Genomic DNA, 18,967 nt, shown 5'->3' with positions numbered 1-18,967 from the left:
TGGATGGCAGAATGGAACCAACAAAATACAGAATTCCGAATGGAAAATGGAACTGGGCAAGACAGGCAGGGGCCGGACGAGGAAAGCCCCGCAGGACCGGGGCCAGCCAGGCAGGCTGGGCTTGATTCTCCAAGCACCAGGGACGCTTCCTTCAGGAATAACCTTCCCACCATTTACTTCCTTTTTTTTCATCTTCCAACACCTACATGAAGAAATCCAAACCCATAAACACGCACATAAACATACACCCACACCCATCTCAACTAAATAAATGACTATGCCATTCTTCAAAGCCACCTCCATAAAGTACTCTCTGATCATCCTATCAGGAAGTAATCTTTTCCTTTTTATACCTTTTCATAGTATTTATCATTACAATTACAATCTTCCCTACTGGTGTGTACTCTACTTAAGGGCAAGGGTGGTCTCAGATCTTTCTGAAATCCAAGTAATCGTTGAATGAATCTATGGAAAATGTAATGGATTTGGTTGAGAGCAGGTATCTAGGAGGATGTGAACACAGAACAGCCGGTTTCAGGGAAGAGCTGTGAGTATGGAAGTAAAAGCATGGGACTGTGATGGGGGAAGAACACAGCTGAGAAAGGCCACAGGCAACTGGAAGTGGAGAGATAAATGGGGGTGATAACCACCACCGAGTGCCTGCCATCTGCGAGGCCAAATGCCAGTGTTTTATCACAGTTCACTTTCTCAAACCTATGAGGTCAATATTATTAGCCTCATTTAACAGAAAAAAAAACAAGCTTGAGAGAGGTTAACATACGTAAGTGGCAGAAGTAGGATTCTACAGCCTGTCTGACTGCAAAGGATGGGCGCGTTCTAACCTGCCATGCTGCGACCCTACATTTGTATTTAGGATTGCACAAATGAGCATAGACTGTTTTTATATTTGAAATAAAAATGCACAAGGATGTAGCTGACTAATTATATCCTGCAACCCACTAAACCAAGTCATACTGTCAATAAGTCCTATAGTCAAAACCAATAAAATGGATACTTGATCATTGTCTTTAAAAACACATATCCACAAAATGTCCATCATCTTGCACCCAGCAAACAAGAAGTATTTTGGAAATTACGTAAGGATCCTTTTGAATTTGAATAGAACTTTCCAAAATGTATTACAAGGCTACTTCAGACACTGCCCTGAGAGAAGTATTTTAAGACACTGCATGACAACAGTGAAGTCCAACATTACTTCAACTGATAGAAATATAACAGAAACATGATCTTTCATAATATTTGCAAATAGCAGAAAATATTTAGATGAGGATTTTTCATAATACTCAGCTATAGTTTATCGTGAAATTTCTCAGTATATACCATGTGTTAACAATGGCAGTATTATTAGTAAATGAAATACTGTTTTAGTGATACTATTGGGGTGGGGGTAAGGACTTTATTATGTGTAGTTAATAATTACAAACAGGAAGAAAAGCTTATCTCAAAAGCCCGTCTTTCTAGCTGAAAGAGCAGGGAAAGCCTCTGCAAACACACAAGCACAAGCAGGGTCGGTGTATCTAATGAATTATAAAGTGCCCCCAAATCTATGTTACTTGAAGCAAAAGTTGCAGCAGGCAAAAGAGCTCCTCAAACAATTGTTTCTTGCTTTTCAGAACTAATACAAATGATATCAAATACGTTTGAACAACTTTTACGAATTATCATGTCTATGTTGAAAGGTATGTTTTTTAAAATTTTAATAGGTGCTAAATCTTTGAAATAGACAACGGAGCTATTTCTGCCTGCCTACACTTGGGAACTCACCACATGTTCAACACTTTCTGGCAGCTATACACAAAAAAAATACAAGGAAAAAAAAGAGAGAGAGAGATCATCAGAAACAGCCCACATTGAAATCAACACATTGTTTCTCATGCTTAATTTTTTTCTAAGCAGCATTATTATAATTTACATTCATAAAAATGAAATTAAAACTAATACTGATGCATGCAGCCTACTATAAAATTAAAAATTATTTATTCTTATGCTTACAGAAATGAGCATCTATAGTATAGCAAAAACTTTCATGTATCAACACTCCTAAAAATAAAAAGCTAAAAATATACCATTGATTCTGAATAAGAATTTGAGTATAGCTCTTAAATAACTATATCTGTATTATTAAAATATTTACTTAAATGGCACTCTTCTATACTTGTTGATTAAAATTGATTAAACATACCATTTATTTCACATGCATCTATTCCTTGAAAAAAAAATTCCTGAAATAATTGTACATGACTATAAATCTCAAACATGCATAGTTTAAGAACAAAAGGTTACTAAAACAAGCAAAACAAATACATACTTGGTTTCATCCATCACTTCTACTTCTGTAGGGGCTGTGATGGGTGCATTTGAACGTCCTGCAGTAGGGTCATCTGTGTTTAACTCTCCATTTGTAGAACTTACAACCTGTAAAACCAAACAAAAAAATTATATATACATGAAATAGGTTATACAATGGTAAACATAACTAAGCTTAACATATGTAATTTGAAAGTTAAAATGAGGAACATAAAACAATATGTAGTTTTTCATAAGTGAACACAGTAATAGGTCCAGCATTTTATTAAAGAGTAGGTTATCCAATATTTGCTTTTCAGCTTCTTTTCATCTTGAAATTTCTATCCTTTGTCTCCTTCCCTCTGGTTTTTAAGACTAACTCCTACATTTATCTCTCTTTTATTGCTTCCCTCTTGTGTGCTCTTTTGGTACCTTGTTTCATCATGAATTATATCCCTTGCAAACTTCAGTATTGTTTCTTTTAGTGAATCCTTCATTTCAGTGTATTCATGCTCAGGTCTCCCTCTCATGGTGCCCATTCACTCACCCAGTGTTCAAGCCCCAAATTCAGGCGTCATTGTGATTCCTTTCTTTGACTAAAACCCATATCTAATCCATTAGCAGGTCCTGTTATATCTTCCCCAGAAACACATTCCAAATCTAATCAGTTCTCCCCTACCCTTTATTAGTAAGACTTCAGTCAAAGCCACCATTATCTCTTGTGTGAATAAGAGCAAAAACCTATTAACCGGTCTTCTGCTTTTACTTGTATCCCCTCCCTCATTAATGTATTATCTACACAACAGCCAGGGTACTACTTTTAAGATGTAAATTAAGTTATGCATAATTCCCTGCTTAAAATTCTTCAAGTGTACCACTTCGTGTAGACTAAAGATCCATACTCTTTACACCAATCACAAAGCCTCATCAAAGATATGAATCCTGCCTACCTCTCTGACATCATATCACTTTCTCCTTTCCTCAATAGCCTCCATCTATGTAAAATTGTAAGCTATGCCTACTTTAAGGCCTTGGCATTATCTATGCTCACTGCCTGAATTCTATTCCTGCTTAGAGACTATATTCTTATCTTTTAGATTCTCAGAGAACTTCTCTAAAACAGGCCTTTCTATCATACAATTTAAAACTTACATGCAGACACTCTCTTGCATGTTACATTCTATTTTTAACTCTTTGTATAGCATTTATCCATGTTGATATTTTCCGGATTGATTGTTTCTTGAAAACCACACCCACCTCCATTAAAATTAAGCTCTATGACAGCAAGACCCTTGTGTTGTTTCCTGCTACATTTCACTACTCTAGCTGGCACAGGGTATGCACTCAATAAACAGTTGTTAAAATAACTGAATGCATGCATAAATGCATGAATAAAATCTTAAAACAAGATAAAAACCATAGCAAAACTCCCATATCACTTCGTCCTACAAAGTCACTATACTGTACTATTTCTTGCCTTCTCCAAAGTTTCTTGAAAACAAGTGTTCACTTTCCATTTCCATTTTTATAAAATCTTCCACTCACTTATACCTTAATTCCTTGCAATATGTACTCCATCCTTACACCAGAACTGTAAGAGTTCTTTTGAAGTTTACCAAAGTTTCCTAGAAAATATATTCAGTGGTCTTTACTCAATCTTCATTTTCCTGTACATTTCTTATCACTTGGCACCAGCTGATGACTCTGGAGTAAGATGGGTCCAGATTCAAAACCTAGCTCTACCACTTACCAGCTACGTAACCTAGTTGGTAAGATATGGTAAAGATATCCTATCTTGCTAAACCTCAGTGTTCTCAACTATGAAATGGAAAACAGTAGTGCCTATTTAGCAAGGCTGATATAAAGATGAAATAAAACCAACATATAAAGTACAGTGACTGGCATGTAGTAAAGAGCTCAATAAACTGTGGCCATCATTATCACTGTCAGTTTCACCCACAAGCATGGCTTCAACTATCACCTCTATGTAAACAATTCCCTGAACCTAACCAGGTTTACCACCTCAAATTCAGTATTTCTAAAACCAGAATATCATGCTTTCTTAAATGCATTTCTCTTCTTATTTCCAATTTCTATTAAAGTCCCACCACCTTCCCAGACCGCCAGGCTCAAAATCTAAGAATAACCGATGATACTTCCCCTACCTAATATCTTTATGATTTAAAAAAAAAAAAATTTAAGTCTACTAGACTTAGGAGTATATTTCTAAAACTTAATTCAAAAGTTCTTATTGAGAGGCTACACATGACACATATTGTTTTAGGTACTTGGAATACCATAGTAAACAAGACAGATAAACATCCCAGCTCATGTGGACCTGATATTATAGTATAAAGAAATAAATCCCCTCTCCCAATCTTTAAGGAAAGTAACTAGAAATCAACCAGTATCTGCACTAATCCAGGCATTATGGAAGTTCAATTTCCTATACTATACATGGAACAAGTACTTAGAAATGAATATTGCATTTGTGCCTACAGCTGAAAGCAGACAAAACTTTCCTGGTCATCTTTAGAGAGAGCCCAAGGAGAGGACAACACTCATGTCCAAGACTGCCTCTCTTGGGGGCACCTCCTTCTTCCTTTCTTTCTTTTTACTGAGTTCTCTGTTGATTTTTTTTTATTTTTCCCTCCTTCTAAAAGCATTTAAAAATAATTTGTTCTAATGCTCAAAGCACAATTTGGATGTTTATTCTTAATTTTTAAAAGTCAGACCCCTTGCACCAAATTGGAAAAGCACTAAAAAACAGAATTCTTATACTTTGGATTCCCCACTACCTTTAACTAGCAGTGTCTTGAATGCAGTAGATAATGAAGACAATTCATTGAACAATTCCCATTGCTCTTCCCTCAACATAATAGTCAACAAGTTTCTTTTCTTCCTTTCTGTTCACTGGCCTTAGAGAAATAACTGGAGGGACCCGACCTTGAATTATAGTCAGCTCCTCTAACATGGTGCCCTTTAAGCAGCATGATTGAAAATTTAAAACTCAGGTATTCTAACTTTCCAGCAAACAGCAACTAAATATATATGCATTATAATTATATAATCTGATTTACTTCAATTCACACAATGTCATACCTAACTTTAATAAAGCTTATTTTTCTGAAATGTTTCAAATCCCATTCTACCTGGTTAACCTGACCAAACCAAGAGGAAGTAGCATCTTCCTTTATGTAATTTTTAAATGTAATTTTTCCTGGCCTTCCCTGATTCCTTAGCCCTCTTCTTATTCAAGGCCAATATCCCAGGATCAGAACAGGATTAATGTGGTAACAGAGTTCTCCTGTAAAGCTAGCCTACTTAACACCAGTGACTTATGCATATATCATGGCATTAAAATTGTTTTCACTTAAGCCTGATCTGTGGTGGCGCAGTGGACAAGCATCAACCTGGAACGCCAAGGTTGACAGTTCAGGACCCTGGCCTTTCCTGGTCAAAGCACATATGGGAGTTGATGCTTCTTCCTCCTCCCCCCTTCTCTCCGTCTCTCTCTCTCTCTCTCCCCCTCCTCCCTAAAATGAATAAATAAAGTCTTAATAAAAAAAAATTTTAATCTTAAAAACAATTGTTTTCACCTAAGAAAACTACTGGTCTTTTTGCAAAGGGATTTTACAAAAAATAAAGACAATATTATAAATAATGTGTCACAATATTCCCGGAAACATAAGCAATCCATCAAACAAAAACAAATATACAAAATATTTTTATAAGCCAAATTAAAAGAATGACTCCATTTAAGTAACTTTTCTAGAATTATAACTCAAACTAGAACATGAAAGTCTCTAAAATATTAGTATTCATTAGGCTTCCTTAATGAAAGTTTGTATAAAAATGACAGGAGCTTAGAGGTTTGACATTTCAAAAAATAATTCAGGTAACTTACAGGGTTCTTTGTTTTTGTTATCCTTAAAGAATTTTTTTCTGAAATTCCAATTCTGATAAGAAACTTAGTGCAGTTCTTATTTTAAGAAATTAAAAAAAAAAAAATAAGGCAACCAGACTGCAGAGTTACTATTAGTATATCAGGGTTTAAGGGAAGGAGGTGGGGAATCTGCTGCAGCTATGTGTAGGAGATAAATGATTATTCATTTACTGGCTGCCTGCCCAATCTATTTCCAAAAAACGTCATTCTCATAGATTTTGAGTACAAAGTTAACACATGGTATCTTTGTAGTCAATGATTTGAAAAGGCTAACTATGTACTTTCCAATATAATGAATTTATACAATTTATTACACTATCTTCCTAATATCTATTTGCATTCTTATAACCATGTTACCAAGTGCTCAGTAGAGGCTCAATATATTACCAAACCAAATCTCCATCTATCCAAAAAAATATAGTAGAAATATTAAACATTATGTATTTTATTCATGAATCCACTTTTTCTAAAAGTTATCTCTAATAAACCACACAAATTAATAAGATGTACTTAAAAGAGTAATTTCCAAAGAGTTTATTTGTGCTAGGGTCACACATACTATATAAAACCAACTTTCTTAGGTATTCTAAAAAATTACAGCTAGCGTTATAACTGATTTTCTTGATACTCCAACTGATGACCCAAAGGCATAGAACATTCTTAGTGTCTTTTAACAAATATAAACCAAAACAGATTTTCAGTCTAACTTTCACTTATGGAAGTATTAAGCAGAACACAATAATCTTTTAGTGTTCCTGCCTTTCAAGATGCTACTATAAATGTTACAATAAAAGAATATCAAAATAAACTGGTAATGCTGATTTACTCCAATAACTAGACAAGGAATTTCCTAAACTAAATTTAATGGAAATGAGCCAGAAATTACTTTTGTAATAAAAGTATGTAACTACACTAATCTCCCCTTTTCGACGGTTTTGCTTTCTACCATTTCAGTTACCACAGTCTGAAAATATTAAACAGAAAATTCCAGAAATAAACAATTCAGAAGTTTTAAATTGCTTGCCTGAGTAGCATGATAAATCTTGTGCCGTCCTATACTGTCCACCCCAGGCATGAATTATCCCTTTTTCCAGCATATCCACACTGTTTACATTATCTCCCATTTAGTCACTTAGTAGCCATCTCGATATCCCAGTTCTTATGTTCAAGTCACCCTAATTTTACTTAATAATGTCCCAAAGTACAAGAGTAGTGATGCTGGCAATTCAGACATGCCAAAGAGAAGTTGTAAACTGCTTTCTGTATGTGAAAAGGTGAGTACAGTACAATACAGTATTTTAAGAGAGACCACATTCACATGACTTTTTATTACAGTATAATTGTTCTATTTTATTACTAGTTATGTTGTTATTCTTTTACTTTGCCAAAGTTATACATTACACTTAATCATAGGTCTTTATGTATAGAAAAAAATAGTATATGTAGGTTCTATACTATCATGGTTTTGAGCATCCACTGGGGGTGTTGGGCTGTTTCCCCCTAAATAATGGGAACTAGTATACTCTCCTTCTCTTTCAGATTTCAGGGCCCCAGAAAACTATGAATAGAAAGATATGATTGTATTAATCACTAATTTTTTTCCTTGTTAGTGCCATTCCAAAGATTTGATAGAGAAAACAAACTGTTTACTTAAAATGTTTTAGAAAAGTCAGTACTAACAATTAGCATAATAAAGAACTGAGATAATCAACTATTACTCCTCTCACTTTTAACTACATTATGTTTTATTGTACCATTTCAAGATACAACTGTCTAATTCTTCTTCTGTTATCATCACCTGCTTTTTGTGTTTCTGAAGATACTCTGACTATAATGTCAGACTGCTCATCAATGCTATTCTTTTATTTTCATCAACAGCGCTGGGCTGCCCAACATGCTGGCACGCTTCCTTATTCTGCCCTTTCTTCCCCAAGTGCTCAGAGTTACATTATTCCTTAAATGCAAACCAAAGGTACAACTACAGTTTCAAATAATAAGGACGTAAACTATATACCAGGTAAAGCAGTTTTTCAGTAGTTGTTGTTCTTAATACTTGTCTCCCTCCCTCTGCTTGAAATTCCCTTTCAGCTTTACAGGGTCAGGTTTTCAGCTGGCTCTGAGCTCAGTGGGGTTGTGTTAGAGATGAGCAGCGCCTGCTGCCAGCGGTACCTTTTAAATCTAATTTTAGGAATGCTGATTTGCCAGGTAGAAACATCAAAAAGGGATAACTGAACCCCCCCCCGAGCCTCCCCTTTCCCCTCAGCCCCTACATCCAACTAAGCTCTATCTCCTAATTCTCTTTCACGTCCTTTTCTTGCTCTTCATCTCTACTGTCCATCACTTTTCCTTGGCTGCAGACTTGGTAGCTGTGTCCTTGCCTTAGGCTTGTCACCCTTCAATCTAACCACTAGCAACAAAAATCTTTAGAGTACACTAATATAATCAAGTTAGTCCCTATTTAATTCTTCTCATGGTTACCCAATATCCTCAGAATAGAGTCCAAATTAAATAACAAGACCCGTTAGGAGCCTCATGACTTGCCTCTTGCCTACCTCTCAGTCTCCTTTCTCAATACACACCAGCTCGACTGAGTTTTATTCAGTTCTTCTGTATCTATCTCTTCTTAAGCTTTCTCCACTTATCGCAATGCTTATTAACCTTCCTCACTGATGGCAAGTTCCATGAGGACAGGCATATATGTTATTCTTCCTTATATTCAAACACTTTAGCACAGTGCCTAGCCCCTAGTAGACATTTATATATACTTGCTGTATAACGACAAGCCAGCAGCTGACAGTGGTGGGTCTAAGTTTCTCAGCCATATTTATTATCGATGAATCTAAGGGAAATAGTGAGGGGCACACTTGATTCCTCTAGTTTTTCCAAAACACATATGAGCCAAGAACAGATTCAAAATAAAGTCTTTAGAAATCTGAATATTATTCTTAGTCTCCTGAGTGGGAAAAGTTTATTAAATGTATAGCTGTATCCTTCTGGTCAGTGAATTAACATGGTCTCCCGAAAGAGATAGCATTTGACAATGCTTTCTTTTGGCTGTACTTTTCCAGAGAGGGATAAAAATACTAGTCAAGTTTCTTAATTTGTAAAAGCAATAAATTATTCTACTAGTTAACACTGCCTAAAACCCAGACTCTATGCTAAATACTTCCTTGGAAAATTAAATTAACACAATATAACCACGAGGTAGAAATGGTACTAACATCTCCATTTTACTGATGGATAATCTAAGTAATCTGAGGTACAGAATTTGAACTCAAATCTAACTCTGGAGCTTGTGCTCTTAGCCACAATGAAATCAACTTGATAACCTATGTCTGATCTGTAATATACATATATAATAATTTCAGAAAAACAAGGCCCTCAAATTCATACTCCATGACTCAGTTGCTATTAAAGCACATCTGACATAAAGAGTACGTGAGGTTCTTTCTGTAGGTCAAAATGGCAAGAGGTTTCATCTCAGAGCGTGTCAACTGGAACCACCTTAGCAGTTCCACATTGAGAACAATTCTCACTAGTTCCACAAAAAAGGGTGCAGTGACAGTACAAACTTCCGGCAATAAAACAAATAACTCATGGGGAGAGAATGTGCAGCATGGTGACTGCAGTAAATAATGCTGAAAGCTGCTAAGTGAATAAATCTTAGAAGTTCCCACACCAGGAAAGATATTTATAACTTTGTATGGTAACAGACTAACCGCAGTCATCTCTCAGTGCATACAAATACTAAATCATCACGCTGTACACCTGAATCTACATGTCAATTATACCTCAATTAAAAAAAAAAAGGCCGATGAGGGATGGATGCCTAATGGTTCATTTAGGTTACTGCTGATTCTGCTTTTGCATATCCTAAGTCTGCACCACACTTGATTACCAGATAGCTATCTACTCATATGGAATGTCTTCCCTGAGAAATTATTTGATGTTATGCCTTTCGTGTATTTATTGAGGATAATTTTTCAAGCCATTGCTTTAAACTTGTCCAAAACTTGGTTTAATGACCATCACACAAAGAAGCTCAAGGCAACTTCTCCTCATACTTTTGTCTTGGTGAGAGGTTTTTCCCTTTTGAGAGCTACAGAACATATTGTTTCCCTTTCTTCATTCATTCAGAAGCAAATATAGTATTCAGTTATTGTTTTAATAATCACATTAGTTTAGATTTTAGGCCCTTTTCTTTCCTCTTATTAGCTTTAAATTACAATTTCATTAATCCTATAAAACAAGTGCCATATTATAATTTTTTCAAAATTTGAAAGTGGATAAGATATAAATGCAGCCAATATTTTGGGTTGGGGCAAGATTCAGGCATGATCTTACTTAGGCTCCTAGTACATTTTTCATGCCAGTCAAACTTGTTTAATGTCCATCATATCAGGTTAGTTAATGTTATAAAATATAATCAGGAAGTTAGTGAAAATAGAATCAAAGTACTGCTTTACCTATGTATTACTAGAAGTAAAATTAATTACTTATTGGATGTTAGAATGAAATCAGAATCTCTATAGGCAGAACAGTTTTAAAGAGATGATAAGAAATGAGCAGAGTTGAAATATCTCTTTAAAAACATAGCGCATAAACTAGTGAAGTGATGAGCCAATATATCATTCACCCTTTGATGGTCCAAAGAGATCCCTCCCATACACCACCTAGGGAATCCCATAGAGCAAGAAACAGCTAAGTGCTTGTGGTAACCATACAGAGTGACAGGAAAGCTTTCTAATAGTGCCTTAATTGTTGCAGATTTCCCTGAACACTCAGCAACACACTTGCTATGATACTTACAACACTTAGAAACATGTAAATGTATACAGATACAATCCATCTTGTATTATGAAAATTAAATATAATTTGCTCAATTAAGTTTTCCAATGATATGAATGCAGACCATTAAAAATTTTACAATTCAGACAACCTTGCCTCTGAGTCCCTCAAGCTAAATTATTCCAGAACTATTCAAATACTTTTCTTATACATGAATGAAAGCTCTTGAGACTAGAAAGTACTATAAAAATGCTTGGTTATATAATTTAAATTACCTCTAAAATTTAATGGTAAACAAAAAAATGAAAACTTAAAAGAGTTAACCAAGAACTGACTTAAAATTCAAATCAAGAAAGAAAATCTATTTCATTGACTCAATAGCTTAAATATATATATTAAAAATTGTTCAAATGGAAACATGGAGGAAAAAATTTTTTAAATTTTAAAAGGTTCTAAACTAAAATGGATTGAAATAACTTTTATAATCTCTATTATTTTAAACCAGCACTTAGATTAGCTTAAATGAACATTTTAAAAGAAGAGACTTAGTAACCTTTCCTTATTACAATACACATAAAAAATAAAACTTAGGGGGCATGAGAGGAATAAAAATAGTAGCTATCTCTCTAAGTATAAAGAAAAGGGAAAGAAAACATCAAAAAATAAAGAAACTGCTTTAAATTTCTGTAAATATCCAGAAAACTGAGAATATTTAATAAATATTGTTCTTGAAATTATTTTGTCCATCTGATATTTTCTACAAGCAGAAACAAAATATACCATTATAAAAATTAGGGTCTTGTTTATTCAACCAATTAATCAGAAAGTACATTCTGAATATTCAGAATGAAAAAGGCTAGATATCTACTTAACTGATTGACTTAAGTTGGAAGGAGGCATGACAATGAAAGGGAAAAGATATAAAAATGTTCTGTTAAAGCTATTTAAAAAGATCGAGATTACTGTTGGAAAATCAAGTTTAACATATATTTAAAGGAATACAGTTTGTTTTTCTAAACTATTGTATGACTTACTTAAATACTGTTGCATCTACTTGCAAAAATGAACAAAGGCAAAATCTTAGCATCCCTGCTGGTCTTTCTAGACTGTGTTAATTTTGCTTTTTGGTTAAATACAAAGGAACAGAATTATGGAGAGTTCAGCAACAAGTGTTCCATTAGGATATGAAATCATGCCATAAGTTCCAAAAAAGGGTTAGTTGTATAAATTTGGGAAATAATCACTCATGCAAAAGTCAGAAAATACCTGTACCGAGCCACCATGTCTGTCTGCTGCAAGGTGAGCTCTCAAATGGTGGGGATTTGCCTGCTGGGAGTCCCAAGCTGCCCTGTGGTCTGCCGACTGCCATTTATTTAATGCAAGTGGCATGGATGGAAGAAGAAAAACCCAATATGTTAAACATCTCATCCTTATAATATAGAAAACAAACTTATAAAAGGAAATCGTAAAATACCTTTACTATTCTGAGTCACAGATGCAATAATACTGCATGTGGAAAGATTTCAATTAAATTGCTGTAATTATGTAATAATCAATCATAGAAAAAAATACAATAGAATTTTAGAAGTAAAAGAATTTAGATATCACAAACTCCATCCTCTAACTTTATAAATGAAGTTAACTGGGGAGATAAAAATGATGTCCCCAAGAAAGCACTCCAAATCATATATGAGCAAACTAAAAAGCCATACTCTAAATTTTAGTAATAGAGGTCCTCATTTATTTTCTGATGAGAAACAGCTACCATGGTAATAAGAAATAGCTGTTCTTAAGATCCTAGAAAACTCTTCTCTCTTGGTTAGTACTCTGTTTCAGATTGTGAGGATAATATAAGAAAACAGAAAAGTTCTTTGAAGAGTAAAAATGCTATACAGAATACTATGAGAATACAACAATTTTTTTTAAAGTAACAATCCTACATCTATGAATCCTTTGGCTTCACTGATCTCTTTTTATCTGTTTCAAATTAAAGAACCCATTTCCCTGAAATAGGCTGGTATTTCTTGATGCTTTTAGATGACTTGGCATATTGCATGGCAATAACTACAGACTAATAATCCTCCAACAGAATTAGAAAGGGTCAGTTTCTATGTTTCAGGAAATGTGGGCAGCACTAATAACAAAGAGAAGAGATACAATATTTAAGTTTCTATGGCACACTTGGTTCTGCATTAGGTGTTGTGCATGTGTTATCACATTTTGAGATAGTATTATCCTCATTTTACTGATGAAGACACTGAGACGTGAAACACTTCCCTAAATCAGAGGTGACAAGTAAAGCAGAGATTCAGCCTACTGCTCCTCTAATAATACTACCTAGGCTCCTGTCCACAACTGCCTATGTTCTAAAGCTTTCACTGCTCTTTACTTTCTTTTTCAACCAAAGTCAAGAAAATCTTGCTGTGTAGGGCCATGCACATTAGTTGCAGGGAGCCTAAGCATATCAGTGGCCAGAGCAACCTTTCCTGGGAGAAGAGGTATTAAATTCAAGTTGATATAATGTATAAAAGTTCAAGCACTAAAAAAAAAAAAAAAAAAAAAAAAAAAAAATTCAAGCTCTAGACTCCCTAAGTTAAATGATACAATGCAAAATTACATTCTCTGTAACATGGAGAATGTCATAAAAAAAATCATGATAGTTTTATAATGTCTTTTCCACTAAAGCCCCTAAACTCATCACCAGAATTTAGCAGATTTGTAGCTTAATTGAATAAATCAGATGAGATCAAATCTAAACAGGATGGAAGATTAAAATGATGCTAAAGTTGAGACAAGTATCTAAATGTTGCCTAGCATAGTATAACAGGCAACATTTGGGGATATGGACCTCCACAAGGAGACAGCGAAAGCTATGCAACGTGTCCTCAGAATAAACACTGACATGCACCCAACACTTTCAGGAGCCGCTGAACTCCAACCACTGATTCTGGGTTACAAATGATTTCTTTTGGGGAAAAAAAAAATTTATTTTGGAAAAAAAATTGTTTATTTTGGGACATAACAAAGATTTTAGTCATTTAAAGAATTGACTTTTCATTTCCTTCTGGGGTTGCAAACTATGGGTTTCTCATACAACTTAAAACTGTTTGCTGCTTCACACATATTTAACACTTTTTTTCTAGATATACAACATTTCTGTTATGACGACAGTCTGCATATCCAGATTTCAAATTCAATGAGTAAGTTATATTATAGGATTTCCTGAAGAAAAAAAATGAGTCCCTACATTTAATGCAACAAGAACTACATGAATAAAATATGGTTCCCACCCTCAGTGAGCTCACAATCTAGCTAGTAAGACATGTCTGAAACATGTAGACAGTTAAACTCTAAAATATTAAAATTTAAGTTTAATTCAACAATAAGAGTTTCATTTATCAATACCTAAGAGCTCAAGTGGAAATCTTCAGAGACCATGAATTATTGACTTTCTTCCAAAGTATGTATGAGAAATTACCTCTGACTTACAAAACACAAACTCTACATCTTGACTTTTGAGCCATTTCTCTCTATGCACAGCACCTTATCGGAGTACTCACACTAAAAACTAGTTGTAATTCATATTTTGAATTAATTTGGATACAAGACCCTTTATTGTCTCAATTTTTCTAAGGCAAAATTCTAAAATTAAACTTTTTAAATTGACTGTACTTTAAAGAATACCGTTAAATATCCTCTAAATGTAGCATTTTATTTTGCAATAATTTTTAACAAGGTGTGTTACTTCCTATGATTTCTGATCTCTAGTTTAGCCATCACTCAAACTCTGATGGGATGAAAAAGTAAAAAGAAAAATAATGTACTACCCTTTTTAAAAAATACTAAAGACACTTTTTAACTCAGTGCGAGAGCAAAAATTTTTATGTCAAAGATGGCTTCAATAAAACTTCTTTTTACAAAAGAGGAAAAAGTGAAAACATTGTTCAAAAATTCAACAGCCCTCAAATACCTTACCCAGGAAGTACAAACTCTTCGCTCTCAATCTTCTATGCACTGCCTAAACTTTCTCTCTGCTCCAAGCAAACTGAACTGTTCACTCTTCTTCAACCTCTACATTTTTAAATGTCTGCATCATATTTTATACTGTTCACTCTCCCTAAAATGCCCTTATATTCCTTTATCTGCCTTTTAAAATTTCATTCATTCTTCAGGCTCATCTCAAAACCACCTTCTCCATAAAATCTTTATAGTTCTTGCATATTCCAATGATCTTCCATGGCACTTTATTAATATGCTTCATGTGACAGAACTAATTCTGCTTTGTAACATATAATAGTTATTTGTGAATTTACTGTAATAATCTTGGTAACAGTAACACCAGCCATGAGAGTTGAGATTTATTGAAGACTTACTATATGCTAGGCATTAACATGCATTACTTTCTTTTTATAGATGAGAGAACTAAGGTTTTGAAGATTAAGTAATTTGCCCAGGACTAAACCTGATCCAGGTATGAAGGTCTGAATGATTCAAGAGACTGAGCTCTTAGCCACTCATTACAAAACTATTTTTTACAGGTTATATAAGTTTTCTCACTTCTGCATTTCTGCAACATATAAAATAGTAACTTTCAAATACCAGTAACTCACTCAGTAAATGACTTATTAGTTAGAAAGATCAACAGCTATTCAATTCATTCCAACAGGGCATCCAAATACTTCTAACAGAATGTCAAATGTTGCTCAAAATTATACTAATTTATACCACTAAATAATAAACTTATGATTAAACTAATATTGAAAGGAAATATATATTTTTAATCCTAGCATGTGTGTGGATATAGTCTGTTTTATCTACTGAAGAAAAAATTTGTATTTCATTATGTACATACATGTGTATGTAAACACTCTCTTACACACATGCAACTATACATACACATATAAAACAGTCATCTAGGCATGATAAAACACCAAATACATTTAAAAATTGTCACAAGGTAATACAGAAGCAAACTAAGACATTTCTTATCTAAAAGGGCTGCAAACCTGGTTTTTGGATTGTTGCATCTTATCTCTGTGTTGGTGTGCTTCTCTGTTTGATGACAGAGCAGGATCTTGCTGAACTGCCCCCACTGGAGTAGGCTACAATACAATAACAATTAGCATCAATACAGTCTATTTCAGAAGTCTTACTTAATATCATTTAGCTGTTTAAAAGAATAAAAAAAAAAGAGAAGACACTGAAAGTAAGGTCTTAAAACATCATTAACAAAATATGTTGTTAAAGTTAACAAGTTAATGCAAAGAGAACATAGCTACTTTTTAAACTGTTTTCAAAATATTTAAATGCTTTATCAAGTACTTATTTTTATAACAACAAAAGACCTACTAATACTGTCATTTACTTTTTCATATCAAAAAATGAGTGTTTTGTTCATGTTTCTTATTTTCAAAGCTAATGTATAAAGAGAATAAATTACTTTTTTAAAATGAGGGGAACAATTTTTTAAATAAGCTAACAGAATTACTTATTGTTACTCAAAGAGGCTTTAAAAATTTTTAATTTTCAATACAATTAAAACTATAAATATTTAAATAGAAGTTTATTTAGATTTGCATCATAAATTCCAGATATATTCAAATCACTTTGGATTTAAGAAAAATATAGATAAATGCTTAAGTCAATTGTTCAAAACACTTGAATCTGACAGGTTAGTGGTTCCAAATATGGATAAAAATTCGCTAACAGTGAACCACAATTTAAAAAAGAACTTGTATACATTCTTAACTTATTAAAAGACTAGTGAGAATAAATATTTTTATCTTTTAGAACTTGTTTTTTCAAGGAAAGAAATAATAATGTGTCTCCTAAGTGATGAGCAATGATCTTACAGTTATAATGAAGATAACTTTTTAAGTTATGAAAACTTAGGTACAGTTTTAAAACCTAAACATGCTTCAAGTACCAATCTATTCCCACAGATAACTTAAAACTGCTAGATTAAAACATATCTGTAAATTCTAAATACTTTCTTTAGCAAAGTAACTGAAAAAAATATTTTTTAAACAAAACTTTTATTGTTTACAATTATTTACTTAGCATTACTTCCTAGAAATGAGATTATTGTGGCAAAAGTAAAAACAAAATTTAAGGCTCTTGACACACAGTGCCAATTTGCTTTCTGGAAATGTTATAATTTGTGTTTCTATCGATGAGGTCCATTTCTCTTTCTAGTCATAGTCATAATAAGTTATTATAAATTTTCATCTTTACCAATTTAACAAGAAAAATTATATTTTGTTATTGAATCCTTTTATATTCCTTTTTAATTGAATTTATTTGGGGTGACACTGGTAAATAATCATACCAGTTTCAGGTATACAACTCCATAACACATCAACTATATACACTGCATTGTACACAAATGTTTTGAAAGATGGCTGAGTAAACAAAAGTAAAAAACTAGCTGATATGTTAAAGTACTCACCAGAATATTGTACCAATACAAGTATATTTCACATTAAGAATTAAATCAGGAATGAAAAGTTCAAAATAATTTATCACTCTAGAAAGCAGAGTTCAAATGTAGGGTTTTCACAAAATTCAAAGAATAATATTAGTACTGTGTTACTGGAAATAGCTCTAAAAAAATAAGTTGAACTCTTTTTCAAAAAGTATTTGTTCTCAAACTTTCCCATTGAAGGATCTATAATGTGGAAAAGCAGCATGATAAGGTCTTTTATTATATAGCACAGAGTACTCACCAACTGTTTGCCAATCCAGTCATATTCATAATCAAACATATATCCTTTTCGATCAAACAAGTCAGTAAAAAGCTTTCTTAGGTAATCATAGTCTGGTTTTTCAAAAAAATCTAGCCTTCTTACATAACGAAGATATGTTGCCATTTCTTCTAGAAAGAAATAAATGTTATTCTTATTATATGTTTCTATATTAATTATTTTCTATACTAATTAATAATAAAAGTATTTAAATGTCTAAAGCACACAGAATTATAAAAACAAAAAAGGAAAATTCTGTTGCAATTTAAAAGTTTATAAATTTAAAATTAAAAAATTTTAAAAGGGAAAAGTAGGAAGAAAATAAGTGCAAAACAGAAATGAGGTTTAATTTAACAGATGACTACTTTCGCTTCATTTCATTAAGAAAGACTAAAATTTTTATTTTACAATTATTTAAATAAAAACTTGGTATCATAGGTTGAATTAACAACTTAATGCATAATTATTTAATCACAGAACAATTAAATACTCAGCTCACAAATTTAAAAATTTTTTAAATATTGGTAAGAATTGATTTATATATGAAAGTATAGGCCCTGGTCGGTTTGCTCAATAGATAGAGCATTGGCCCAGGTTCAATCCCCAGTCAGGACACACATGAGAAGCGACCATCTATTTCTCTTCCCTTCCCTCTCCTCCTCCCGCAGTCAGTGGCTTGATTGGTTTGCGCTCCAGCCTCAGGCACTGAGAATAATTTGGTTGATTTGAGCATCAGCCCCAGATAAGGGTGGCCAGGTGGATTCGGGTAGGGCCGTATGGGGGGTCTGTCTCTCTATCTTCCCTCCTCTCACTTAAAAAAATAATAGCCTGACCTGTGGTGGCGCAGTGGATAAAGTGTCAACCTGGAAATGCTGAGGTCGCCGGTTCGAAACCCTGGGCTTGCCTGATCAAGGCACATATGGGAGTTGATGCTTCTAGCTCCTCCCCCCTTCTCTCTCTCTGTTTCTCTCTCCTCTCTCTCCCTCTCTCTCCCTCTCTCTCTCCTCTCTCTTCCTCTCTCTCTCCTCTCTAAAAACGAATAAATAAAAAATTTAAAAAAAAGAAGACCCTTAATTAAAAAAAATAATAATAAAAGTTTTAAAATAAATATAAGAAAGTATATGCACTGGCCTCCTGGATTCCTTTAGACCAGTGACACAAACTAACTGACCATAATCTTGGC

General features: G+C 33.6%; 1 protein-coding gene across 9 annotated transcripts in view; it reads right to left on the bottom strand.

Moving 5' to 3' along the window:
* Positions 1 to 18,967, bottom strand: part of CSNK1G3 (casein kinase 1 gamma 3) — a 106,449-nt gene that overhangs the window by 9,763 nt on the left and 77,719 nt on the right. Inside the window, exons 9-13 of one of the 9 annotated variants that reach the window (XM_066274202.1) lie at positions 17,767 to 17,915; positions 16,048 to 16,143; positions 12,308 to 12,403; positions 2,330 to 2,436; positions 1,786 to 1,809 (exon numbers count right to left, since the gene is read on the bottom strand). In XM_066274202.1, the coding sequence (XP_066130299.1) occupies positions 1,786 to 1,809; positions 2,330 to 2,436; positions 12,308 to 12,403; positions 16,048 to 16,143; positions 17,767 to 17,915 (472 nt within the window). The remainder of the gene's footprint in view (positions 1 to 1,785; positions 1,810 to 2,329; positions 2,437 to 12,307; positions 12,404 to 16,047; positions 16,144 to 17,766; positions 17,916 to 18,967) is intronic. The other 8 variants (XM_066274204.1, XM_066274203.1, XM_066274205.1 and 5 more) reach the window with 8 other exon arrangements.

The sequence above is a fragment of the Saccopteryx bilineata genome, chromosome 4 (assembly GCF_036850765.1).
Source record: "Saccopteryx bilineata isolate mSacBil1 chromosome 4, mSacBil1_pri_phased_curated, whole genome shotgun sequence".
In the NCBI taxonomy this organism is placed as follows: domain Eukaryota; kingdom Metazoa; phylum Chordata; class Mammalia; order Chiroptera; family Emballonuridae; genus Saccopteryx; species Saccopteryx bilineata.
The sequence above is the reverse complement of the archived record's forward strand: the minus strand, read 5'-3'. Positions and strand labels throughout refer to the sequence as shown.